The sequence below is a fragment of the Carassius auratus genome, chromosome 13, assembly GCF_003368295.1.
Source record: "Carassius auratus strain Wakin chromosome 13, ASM336829v1, whole genome shotgun sequence".
Classification (NCBI taxonomy): Eukaryota; Metazoa; Chordata; class Actinopteri; order Cypriniformes; family Cyprinidae; genus Carassius; species Carassius auratus.
The window spans coordinates 173,270-186,082 of NC_039255.1; the positions used below are offsets into that span (position 1 = coordinate 173,270).

General features: G+C 36.9%; 1 protein-coding gene across 2 annotated transcripts in view; it reads left to right on the forward strand.

The window, feature by feature from the left end:
* Positions 1–12,813, forward strand: part of LOC113112274 (zinc finger matrin-type protein 4) — a 77,637-nt gene that overhangs the window by 30,443 nt on the left and 34,381 nt on the right. For both annotated transcript variants that reach the window (XM_026277682.1, XM_026277683.1), the window contains exons 4-5: positions 6,285–6,444; positions 10,787–11,011. In XM_026277682.1, the coding sequence (XP_026133467.1) occupies positions 6,285–6,444; positions 10,787–11,011 (385 nt within the window). The remainder of the gene's footprint in view (positions 1–6,284; positions 6,445–10,786; positions 11,012–12,813) is intronic.

Sequence of the window (12,813 nt, forward strand, 5' to 3'; positions counted from 1 at the left end):
ATGGAGACATTCCAGTTACCTCTTAAGTGAAGTGTGAAGTGAAGTGACATTCAGCCAAGTATGGTGACCCATACTCAGAATTTGTGCTCTGCATTTAACGCATCCGAAATGCACACACACAGAGCAGTGAACACACACACACACTGTGAGCACACACCCGGAGCAGTGGGCAGCCATTTATGCTGCGGCGCCCGGGGAGCAGTTGGGGGTTCGATGCCTTGCTCAAGGGCACCTAAGTCGTGGTATTGAAGGTGGAGAGAGAACTGTACATGCACTACCCCCACCCACAATTCCATCCGGCCCAAGACTAGAACTCACAACCCTTCGATTGGGAGTCCAACCCTCTAACCATTAGGCCACGACATCCCCGACGCCTTGTTTTCCTAACTCGTCCACTTCATAAGAAAGGAAGTGAGTTACACTGAAGCTGTGGAAAGCATGTTTGAGTTTCTTTTTCAAAAATGTCAAGCAGAAGTACACAGACTCGCAGGAGAACAAAAGAGGAAAGTAGGTTGGAAAGGTGCTTGGTGATATTATATTTGATATATTATTTATATATATAGAATATATCTTTCTTTGCTTTATGGCTCTCCATCAGGTAGAATGAAAGTTGAAGAATATTAAAAAAAAAATTTTCTCCTTCTCTATTCTCCTTCATTTTTTAAATCTATTTTTTGTATGCCGCTTTTAACCGCCACAATTATTATTTCTGTGACTTTCTTCCTTTGGGCTCTTATTTTTAGCTTGTTTTTGCACCCTTCCCAACATTCCAACAGAGGAATGAGAGAGTGGAGGAGAGAGATAAACAGACTCCTAATTAAATGCTCTGTTAACAACAGAATGGGACCAGACACTGCCAGAGCATCACACACACACATGCTTACACATATTCATAACTTGTACTCGAATACACATGCCTGAAAAGCAAATAATCAACAAAAATCATGAGGAAACAAGCTTTTACCAGCAAAATTCTCTAATTCAAATGGTTTCAGTCCTCGCTGGGGACCACAGCAGCCCTGATGGGTTCTGTTTTTTATTCTGTTAATGATGCTTTCTTCGGGATTCTTTGATAAACAGAAAGTAGAAAAGAACAGCATTTATTTAAATAAATTTCTTTTTTTTTCTTTACTGTCAACTTGATTAATTTAATGAATCCTTGCTGAATAGAAGTATTAAAGTTTTAATTAATAGAAGAAAAAAACATCAATAACTGATAGTGATGAACAGGAAAACTGTATTTATGCTCAAATAATCAATTCGTTCCTTACATATTGTGAAAAACATAATCAGAAATACATTATATATATTATATAGCTCACTGTCATACTTTATGCAGTGTGCACAGTGACTGCACTTCCAAAACAACTGAAATGAGTTGCATGCACTGCACAGAGATCATGAAGCACTAAAACACACATCACATGTACACACTCACATACAGTGATGAGCACAGCCTATGCTGTGACAGTGAACTGCAAACAGCCCATTTTACGTGAAATGAGCAGCGCTGGGATGGGAAAAAACGTCTGTGAGCTCAGAGCGCTACACCCTTACCTCTCCTGCAAACAGCAGTCAGAACACACATTCACTGGCCGGCTCACTGGAATCAGGTCACACAGGCACAGTGAAACAGAACTAGGCCATGAAGTTTGAACTTGTTTGTGTGTTTTCTTTCAGCAGGGAGGTGATGGCAGACACTCTGGTCCCAAACACACACACAGAGCTACAGCTCTGACACAATCACTCTGGCCCAGATGTGTAAAAGAGAGTCTGCTCCTGTGTGACAAAGAGTGCAATGAGAACAGGTTCACGTTTCACTCAAATGTGCCACTATGTACCATTTCTTGTATAACATGAATGCACGTTATGTGCCTTGTGCCTTCGATAGCTCAGCTGGTAGAGCAGAGGACTGTAGGTTGGAATGTCTGGGAAGTTGTGGCATAGTGGTTAGAGAGTTTGACTCCCCCTAAGGTTGTGGGTTCGAGTCTGGCTGGCAATACCATAAATGAGGTGCCTGTGAGCAAGGCACTGAACCCCCCACTGCTCCCTGGGTGCCACAGCAAAAATGACTGCTCACTGCTCCGGGTGTGTGTTCACTGCTGTGTGTGTACTTGGCTGTATGTCACGTCACTTTCACATTCGGCAATGGTACAATTCTTGAGAACTGTGCGGAAATGTATATGGCTACATGGCCCTTTAAAAGTTTGGGATCAATATGATTTGTATTTGTATTGCTTTTTTTCTCTCTTTGTCTCCGTCTTATGCTTATCAAGGCTGCAGTTATTTAATAAACATTTGAATGACAGTGTATATAATCAGCATAGACAGCGCTCATTAAGATAACAAATTATAATTGCTTAAATTCTGATTCTTGCAAAATATGAGTGCTGGTACTACTAGATCTCAGTGCTGCGTTTGACACTGTATATCATAACATACTACTAGAAAGACTGGAAAACTGGGTCAGGCTTTCTGGGATTGTACTCAAATGTTTCAGGTCATACTTAGAAGGGAGAGGTTATTATGTGAGTAAAGAAGAGCATAAGTCTAAGTGGACGTCCATGACATGCGGAGTCCAACAAGGCTCAATTCTTGCACCGCTCTTGTTTAGCTTGAACTATATATGCTCCCACTAAGTCAGATAATGAGAAAGAACCAAATTTCCTATCACAGCTATGTTGATTATACCCAGATTTACCTAGCCTTATCACCAAATAACTACAGCCCCATTAAATCACTTTGCCAGTGTATTGATGAAATTAACAGTTGGATGTGCCAAAAAAAAAAACAGGATGTGTTTGCATACCTTGACTCTAGGGGTCAAAAAACTAAAAATCAAGTCAGAAATGTTTCGGGTGTGATTATGGAGACAGACCTTAGTTTCAGAAGTCATGTCAAATCTGTAAATAAATCAGCATAGTATCATCTCAAAAACAAGAATTAGACATTTTGTTTCCAGTCAAGACTTGGATAAACTTGTTCATGCCTTTATTACCAGCAGGGTAGACTATTGTAATAAAAGTGAAAGTCATGACATTTGCCAAGTATGGTAACCCATACTCAGAATTGGTGCTCTGCATTTAATCCATCCAAGTGCACAAACAACGCAGTGAGAAGTGAACACACCGTGAACACACACCCGGAGCAGTGGGCAGCTATACATCCAGTGCCTGGGGAGCAACTGAGGGTTCAGTGCCTTGATCAAGGGCACTTCAGCCATGGGTATTGAGGGTGGAAGAGAGCACTGTTCATTAACTAATAAGTCTATATTTCTGCTGAGTTATAAAGGTTTTTATTATTATTATTATTTTATTTTTTTATTTACTTATTTACTTTGCAAGCAGCTCATTTATATGACTGGCCTCACCTTGAAATGCTGATTTTAATCTGATGAATGTGAAAGCAGAGCACAGCTGAGCTCGTGTTTGTCATTGCAAGGTCTGATACATCAACTTTAATCACACTAAAAGATTAAAAGTATCGTTTTATGGAGCTGAGGGGTTTGGGTTTATATAATGATATTGTAGGACAGGACTCAGAGGAGCATTGAATTGCTCAGTGGTTGTTCTTTCAGGGCTCAGAGGACCAGAGCTTTCATTTGTTTCTTTTTAATTGTCTACAATCTCAGATGCTTCTCCTAAAATCCTTAAAAAAAATAAAAAAAAAACAGAGAGAAACTGATACATTTGTTGCCGTGAAATCAATACAGAGTTTTATTTAAGTACTTTAATTAAACAGACAATGTATATTAAATACGTTTTTTTTATGTCTAAACATATATTTATATGTGAACATATTCCAGAGAAACAATCTTGTGCATGATAAAAGTAAAAAATGTCAGTAAAGACTTTCACTGTCTTTTGAACATCAAAGAATCCTGTAAATATGCATTACATTTTTCACAAAAAAAATTAAGCAGCACAACTGTTTTCAAAACTGATGATAAAAATGTTGAGAATGATGAATGGTGAGAAAATACTGTTACTCAGGAAAGAGGCAAATGTCTCCATTTGCCCCACATATTCGCTCTATTCGTTTTAGGGGAAACAATTGTGAGGTTATAGAGTTGTGGCAGAGCAGCTGTGGTGGTCAGGCATCTGCTGCTTCAACATGCTGTCTCACTGAACAAGGTGAGGAGGAACAGAGCTGTCAATGACAATTAAGATTTTATCATGGGCACCGAAAGTCAACGAGACGGCTGCCCCAAGGGAGCATGACAGAGAGAGCTGTCTGGATATTCATTTGACAGAATATCTACAAAGACACAGACCCAAGATGCTGTGAGAAGTGAGAGAGAGAAAGAAAGAGGGATACAGTACGAGAAACAGACCATCACACCTTCCAGTGGAAGTGCATCTCAGATAATTTTTTTTTTTTTTTTTTTTTTAAGTGCAGAAATGTCAGCAGCGATGGTTGAGCAGAATGCAGATGCAAACCTGGCCTAATACTGGGGAAAATGTCTGAGAAAACATGCTTAAGCCAAAATTTTTCTCTACTCTGGAATGAAAATATGGCAGATTTATTTTTAAATGTCTGATTCAGATCGAGCAGATGCTATTTGCAGTGTCAACAACAGTAGTTCACCCAGAATCTGTCATAATTTACTCACACTTATGTTGTACCAAACTGGATTATTAATATTATTATTGTTTTATTTATTTTTTTCAGTGCTGAAGGTGCATTCAGTGATTTTCTTCATCATTAAAAAACCTTACACACACAAATGCATAGTAGGTGAGTTGAGGTTAATTGGGACATTTCTACCCAGTCATCTTAATGGCAAAATGTGTCTCAGTTTACCTGATTTCACCCCTGCTTTAACATTTTGATGTCTTCCTCGCACAGAACTATTGGATAGCTTCAGATGACTTGAAATATAGCTCACAAGACAACTTTTTGGTGCTTTTTCTCCTTTTTTTCCATGTGGCTTCCTTTATGCTCTCAGGTTTCCCACTCCTCATCTCATCTCCTCTGTTTTCAGTCTGGAAAGATCTCACACATAGACTTCACCATATTCAGTTTTACAACAGGAATCAGTCAGTCATTTCTTAAAGTTCTGCGCTCTTCACTAAGATTGTGATTCTAATTGCACTTAGCAGCTACTGATTTTATCTTGCTGGACTATATAGAAACATGAAAAGAAAAATGTATTACATATATGGTAATAACAACATTCATTATTACAATTCATAATATTCATTTATTTACAATATTTATTTGTATCACTAAACAGATCTAATATTTTTATTTTAAAGATTTTCCTTATTTGTAGGTATTTCCAAAATCTTTCCAAGTTCCCCACACAACCTGTTTAAACATCCCTTAAGCTCCACATACCTCTGTCTGGGCTCCACTGATCTAAGACTGCTCTAAAGGAGTGTTTGGTGTGTTCACTGACTGATTTTGTTGTGTGTATAAGAGATGATAAGCTGGACTGTTGCTTTGATCAGGACAGTTCTTGGCTTGTCTTTGTCTCTTTCCTGCTGGATTGGATCAGGACCTGACTGAGAGCGGGGGGCCTGGGAAAATGCCAAGGGCCCCGTCTGTGCTAGAACTGATAGTGGCCCTGTAATCCACAGTCCAGTCTCCAGACACGTGAAGGACAGTTCAAGTCACTCGCAGCACACAAAATGTGTCCATAATCATTCTATTGTCTGTGTGCATTTTTACTGGCATATGAAAATTCAAAATATCTTCTGGCTGTTAGATTCTGGAATCTGAAGCACATCTTATCAGTTTTTGATGATCAGAGAACCCTGGCTGAATAGTTTATTGGTTTGATTTCTTACTGTCCATCTGAAATAAATATGATGACTACCACAATTTTGGAAAATATTTAAAATGTTTGCACTTTTCACATTACTGACTCAGAATCACAATCATTGTACTTTTTATTTTTGAAAAATAATCAATCTAGCATATGAGAAATAACTGGAGCAATAAGTCTGCCACAAATATATATATATATATATATATATATATATATATATATATATATATATATATATATATATATATTCCTAGAGACTATGGCTAGGTAATACATTAGATTTAAAATATTAAATAATGTTCTATACTTTTTCACAATGAACATGGGAAATAAAAATACAATAATACTTATTTACAAGCAACGACTAATAATAATAAAAATTTGTTCATACCTTAAAACATCAATAACCAAAACTTTTCAATGTGACAATGTATGTCGTATATATTATGGACATCCATTATACAGTATGTGATTCATGTGCTATACGTCCTGTATTTCTATCTTTTTTTAGGACAGCGCAGAGAATGAGGTGGACAGAAACAAATGCTGTACGCTCTGCAACATGTTCTTCACATCTGCCATCGTGGCTCAGTCGCACTACCAGGGCAAAACGCACGCTAAAAGAGTTCGCTTGGTGCTGGGGGAAACGCCAAGTCTGCCAGCATCCACAGGTAAAAAACATTCAGCTAAATGCATTCTAGTATTGTTTAGTTTCTTTAGATATTACTTCAAAAAATATGCTAAAAATAATCTTGTTTTTTGGTCCTTTTCCACTTTTACTAAGAGTAGAGACACTATACAGTAGTGGATTAGACCCAGAGGTGTGTCATGAATCAGAGCTGTAGGAACATAGAGACTGGTTCATGCATGAAGCCCAGAGCGCTAAACTCAACCTAAAGTTCAGTTCTGTCAGACAGGCTTTGTTTATGCCCACCGGCCCAGCTGTTTGTGCAGTGGTTATGAACACAAGCAACAGTGAGCGTCCTAGAACACTACAGGGATACACAGACACAAGACATCAAGAAACACTGTAAGATTGCACTGTGGAGTCGTGCAGAGTGGTTGTCTGTTAAATGTGCAAAATTGTGGAAAGGAAGCCTTTATACAATAAGCAGACAATCACATGTGCGCAGAATATGAGATAAGAATGATCTAGAATATCTCATGTGTCACTGCTAAATCTAATGCTTCTAATGCTAAAGTTATTAAAGTGCTTTCAAACTTAGTCAAAAAATTAAGGCCCGCACAAGTAGTGTAAAAAACTAGTCAGTCTAGAACTTGCATTTAAATTAAATGTAGAAACTTATTGGACAACTAAATAAATGCAATAAACTTTACCACATTACCATTACCACATTGCAATCACGTAATCACATAAAAATGCATAAGGCTGAAATAGTCAAGAAAACAACATTTGAATGGATTTCATCTGAATTGAATTGCATGAATTTAATACACTGGGTTTGGAGTTACGAACAGAGCATTAAGCAAAATGCCTGAGGAATATGAATACAGTGCAGCCTTGAAAACGCAGTAATAAACTCATGACACCAAAAAATTATATTTATGTCTCTGATGATATTCACAATCATAACAAATAGTTTTATCTATGCTCAGTGTCAATGAATAATTCAGAACTGTGGTTGTTTACAGACCAATGGAAATAAGATCTGGATCTGAGAAACAACATCATGTTGTTAGATTTATTTAAGTTCTTTACTTTTACTAATTTACTTTTATTTATATATATATAAACACAATTTTACATAATTTTACAAACAACATAATTACATAATTTCATTAACAATAAACAGAATTTTCCTGTGACATGCTATGTTTTAATGACAGCGAGGAGTGCTATAGTTGCACAATTATTAACGTACGCACAATCTTCCCCTGACTGTCATTTATAAAGATATTTTATGCGCAGGCTCTGGCGTACGCATGGTTTTATAAATCTGAAAACTTTTGGGCATACACAAAATCTAGCTTTTGTGCCTACATAAAATGTTATAATGAAATCTACAGAGAGTTTTATAAATGAGACCCCTGATATTACAGATGTTACCAACTTTTAACTTATTAGAGACATTGAATTGACCAGTAGCACACATTTCCATCAGCGTATTGACCTGAACAAATCACCTCTCAATTGGATTTTGCACTGTGAAACTAAATTGATTTGTGATGGACACTTTCAATCACCTGAGCTTTGTTCTCTGAATGTGTGCCAGTGTGGAAAGTCATCAGTGTGGGTGGTAATAAATACTAAATTTGGATTCAAATTGCTGCTGTATTCAGTGTCAAGGCAAATTTGTCTAACACGTTTCAGTCTTTCTGTACATATTTGATTACGCTTCACTTTAAAATGATCTTAACCACATTACAGATGTCTACTGCAGGCATCAGGACAAACAAGAGATATGTGTTTCTATCTTTAGCCTGTCAATGACTATTGAATTTCATTTCCTGTCATAAGGGAAATGATTTCAATCAAGCAGGCTGGTTTTTCTTACAGCCCTCCAGACTAATTTCACTAATGTTCCTGGTTCTCCATGTCCAGTAGGATATTATAACAAGCGCTTGATGGTGAGCGTGAGCATGCAATCATCATGGTTCACTCTCAGCTTTATTTGTCTTGTTTTTTTTTAGTCTTTCATGACACACAGATGAGATGAGATCACATAGTAGACGGCTTTAGCAAAGCAATATGAAAGGACATTTTCACAAATTTTAAGAAAAAGTGGAACGGGCGTTTCAGGATAGATTAGAGTCAAAAGTAACCTTCGTGAAAATCCAGAGTGCTGTTCCCTCAGGAAAACTCATCAGATGAGGATCGGTGTTTGGCAGTCAAAGCGGATGTGATGGAGTTGCCCTTGATATCTTTACCTGCCCATCCCCCGTCTATTCCTGCTCATCGTGTTACTCCAGTTCTAAAACCATCTTTTTGCTTAAGGGTTTATCTGCAACATCTGTCTCTGCACATCATGCACATCAGGAATACATACAGATGTGTGTTAGTAATGTTCAAAATGGTTTTAAAACTAAAGGATGTTCACATAGCATTGACTTTTGCTTTTAAAATGAGCTCAACAAAATGAAACAAAATCCAAGGGTCTCAAGACATGTTTTTAAAAGTTGTTGAACCTTTTTTCACTCAACACATCTTCATAAAAACACTTATAATTGCCTCGAAATGTATTGTTGAATGCTGTGAATTTGGTACAAAAGTAGTGCTTTGATGGGTGTAGCGGTAGTGCTTAAAGAGCATGAATTTAGAGATGCAACTTATCAGAGAGGATTTTAGTGTGCTGGCTGTTCAGCAGTAGCACACTGTCAGCATGCTAAAAATCCATTTTGAGAAGCTCTCTCTTTTTTTAAACTAAGGATAAAAAGATGCACTAATCAACAATTTGGAGCCCTTCCTAATGTGTGTATGCTGGTTTTGTCAAACCACTGAAAGTTGCACAGTGATTTTAATCATCTTTGCTCATGTTAGTGAGATGTGGGTGGTGAGAACAGAGAGGTGTAGTTACTGTAAGTGTTCTTGGTTGCTACACCATGACAAATCAACTTAGCAATCAGTGTCAAATTTAAGATTACACCCAACCATCAAAGACCACACGCACACACACACACACACACACACACACACACACACATATATATATATATATATATATATATATATATATATATATATATATATATATATATACTCTAGAAGAATAAGGATATTGTTAAATCTTCATCAAAACAGATGGCAGAGGTGTCATGTTGTTGTGTCGTGCTGGTAGATTCAATGTATTTTCCCGCCAAACTTTACGTTTTAGAATTCAAGCTGCTATTATAACCCAAAGCTTTTTAAAAAAGTGTTACTCTACTGATTTGAATAGAGTATTAGTTTTACTACAGTCGATCTTTGAGAGTTAAAGGGATATTTCACCCAAAAATGAAAAATCTGTAATTTACTCACCCTCAAGTCTTTCCAAACTTTTATGACTTTCTTCTGTGGAACATAAAAGAAGATATTTTGAGAAACATCTCTGTTTCCATACAATGTAAGCCAATGGTCAGCAAAACTGTTTGGTTACCAATGCTCTTAAAAAAAAAAAACATCTTCTATAGTGTTCTGAAGAATTTAGACGAATTTAGAATTTAGAACTACATTACAAACTAACAATAAGCAGCAAATCAGAAGTTTATGGAGTCAAAATTTGTAGTTAATAGTTAATTAATAGTGAGAATTGGTTTCTGAACTAAAATGTGATTGAATATACTTTTTTTGATGATTTGTAGTTTTAAAAGGAAGCAACCATTCTGTAAATGCTCAGTTACAACATTTAGGAGAAAGACTGGGATTCTGTTGCATTTTCTATTTAATAACAATTGACTTTTTATACATTTTAAGCGTTAGTTTCCCTAAGAAATTATAATAATTCTGTCCCCATTTACTCAACCTTGTGTAGTTCCAAACCCCTTTTTATTCTCATTTCCTCCATTTGAACACAAAAATTAGATGTTTAGCAAAATGTCCATGATTCTCTTGTCAATACAATGAACTAAATGAAGTATATTCCATTCCATTCCATAAATTACAAAAAAAAAAAAATCTCATCTTTTTTTCAGCATCTATTGGTTTTAAAAGTCCAGTAAACAATAACAGTGTGTTTAGCTCATTCTAACCTACGGCACTGTTGCCTTTGGGGTTGGTAACTATGGAAACAAGTCCCATGGTGTCTTCGAGAGTGTCACCTGGACGATCAATCCATTTGTTTGCTTTTTCCTCATAAGATGGAGGAGGGTAACCTAACTCAGGGGTGAATTTTCATCTCCGCATGCGCTGACCCTCTCTTGACCTGCATAGCTGTTCAGTAGATTAGGCTTTGAGCCGTCAGTGTGTGCCAGCAGAACAGTTTCAGCTGCACTCAAACGAATATTTTATTGAATAGGCTCTTGAAGGTATATTGATTGATATATAAAGATAATTAATGTATATTCTGTTCTTTGCAGATTCAGCCCCGCCCACTCCTCTGACCACAGACCCGCCCCCTCCCTCGTGGCAGCCGCTGGCCAATCATGGTGAGGCAGGCAAGTACTGCTGCTTGTGTGGCGCCTGGTTCAACAACCCACTGATGGCACAGCAACACTACGAAGGCAAGAAGCATAAGAGAAATGCGGCACGGGCGCGATTACTGGAGCAGCTGGCTGGCAGTCTGGATGCGAATGAAAGCACAGGTGAGTCTTCAACTGCCTGAGTCAGAGATGTCATGTGACTAATCACATTTGGAGTCACACGAAACTGTCATGACAACACTGATAACACTGTCTGATGGTGCCTCAATAATACACACAGTTCCAAACCTATAGTTCACTAGCAACTATACATAGCAGTAACGTTAATGCAGACAAATAAATAAAACAAAGTAAGTTATACTCACTAAGAGCCATCCAACAAAAATAATTCACTTGGAGAATAATTGACAGTTATGTGTTTTTTAAAATAAAAATAAAGAAGATAGTAGAAAGAAAGTACCAATTTAATAGTTTGGGGTTGGTAAGATTTTTTCAGATGTTTTTGAAACAAGCTTTTTATCGTCACAATGGCTGCACTGATCAAAAAAGTAAAAGTAATTCTGAAATATTACAATTTATTTTCTATTTATATATTAAAGTATAATTTATTCCTGTGTTGACAAAGCTGAATTTTCATTACTCCAGTCTTTGTAATGGAGTATCAATAAAGAAAGACAACTAATTTAACCATACTAACTTGGATCTCAATGACTGTTGTTCCAGTTCATTAAAAACTTTTTTCCCTTAGTGAACAACTAAACTAAACTAACTTTTTTTATCTTCCCTACTTCTGGTCCCCATAGTTGAATTTTGTCAGTGACTTTCAGGGGTGTGAAGTAACAAATAACAGATACTCTAATAGTGTAATTTAAGAAGCTTATCAGAAATTGTACTTTGAGTAGTTTAAAAATTGTGTACTTTTAATTGTGTGATGTATCTCAAAGTCCCTTTAAGGCAAATCATTTCACCTGGCGGCCATCTTTGAAACACTTCTCGGGCATGCAAGTGCAGCTCCTATCTTTTTGAATGGGGAAAGATCAAATTCTCCAAAATTGTTAACAAAGTTTAAGATTAAATTTCATATTTTAAAGCACCAATGAAACCTGACAAGAACATAAGTGTTGTTTCCTTTGTTCAAATAATGTTCAAAAAGCCTATTTTTCAGCCTAAATCAGCCAGCGCAGTCCTAAGCGCAAAAAACCTATTTCAAAAAGTTCAAAAGACTGTTTCTATGGCAACTGGGACTTCTAACGGCTGCTGCAGTGACGCGCTGACTTTACAGATTAGCGATTGGCTCTTTTACTCAGAAGGAGGGGCTTCGTTCGATAGAGCCAGCTGTTGAGCATAGAATTTTTCCTCCATTCAAAGCTATACAAGTGTCATGTTTTGTTTATTCTATAGTCCTTGTGTATCTATAGTTTTTACTCCCATTTCTGGTCATTACATTTTAATTAATTTTTATCCATCAACGTGCTTGGATAGGGAGAGAGTAATTGGTCTCTTAACTATCTTCAAATCAAACAGTGTTAGAAAACAGTGCTGCCAAGTCCATGGTTTTGCCCCACAGAATTGGGCTAATTTGACACTGTTGCCGACAGTTTTTCATGTCCACGGGTCGAAACAACCCCAGTAACATGATATTTAGTGCCTGTAATCCAAATTTTACCAGGGGAACCCTGCCAAAAAAGGGTTCACCACACAGTTTTTATTAGGGGTCTATCTAACAAACAAAATATTATGTGAATTAGAGTATATACATTGTTTTTTAAATGTTGTATAGATTTTATTATAAAGGGATAGAATCTGCAGCTCAGTGCTCACTACTCTTATAAGCTGCTCTTTTGCTCAGATAGTTTTTTGGACAAGTACTCTTTCCAGCCCTGGAGACTTTGTGCTCTTTAAATACATATTTCACACTGATTTAATCACTAGACATGATATTCATACAGTGTGTGATCCAGAAA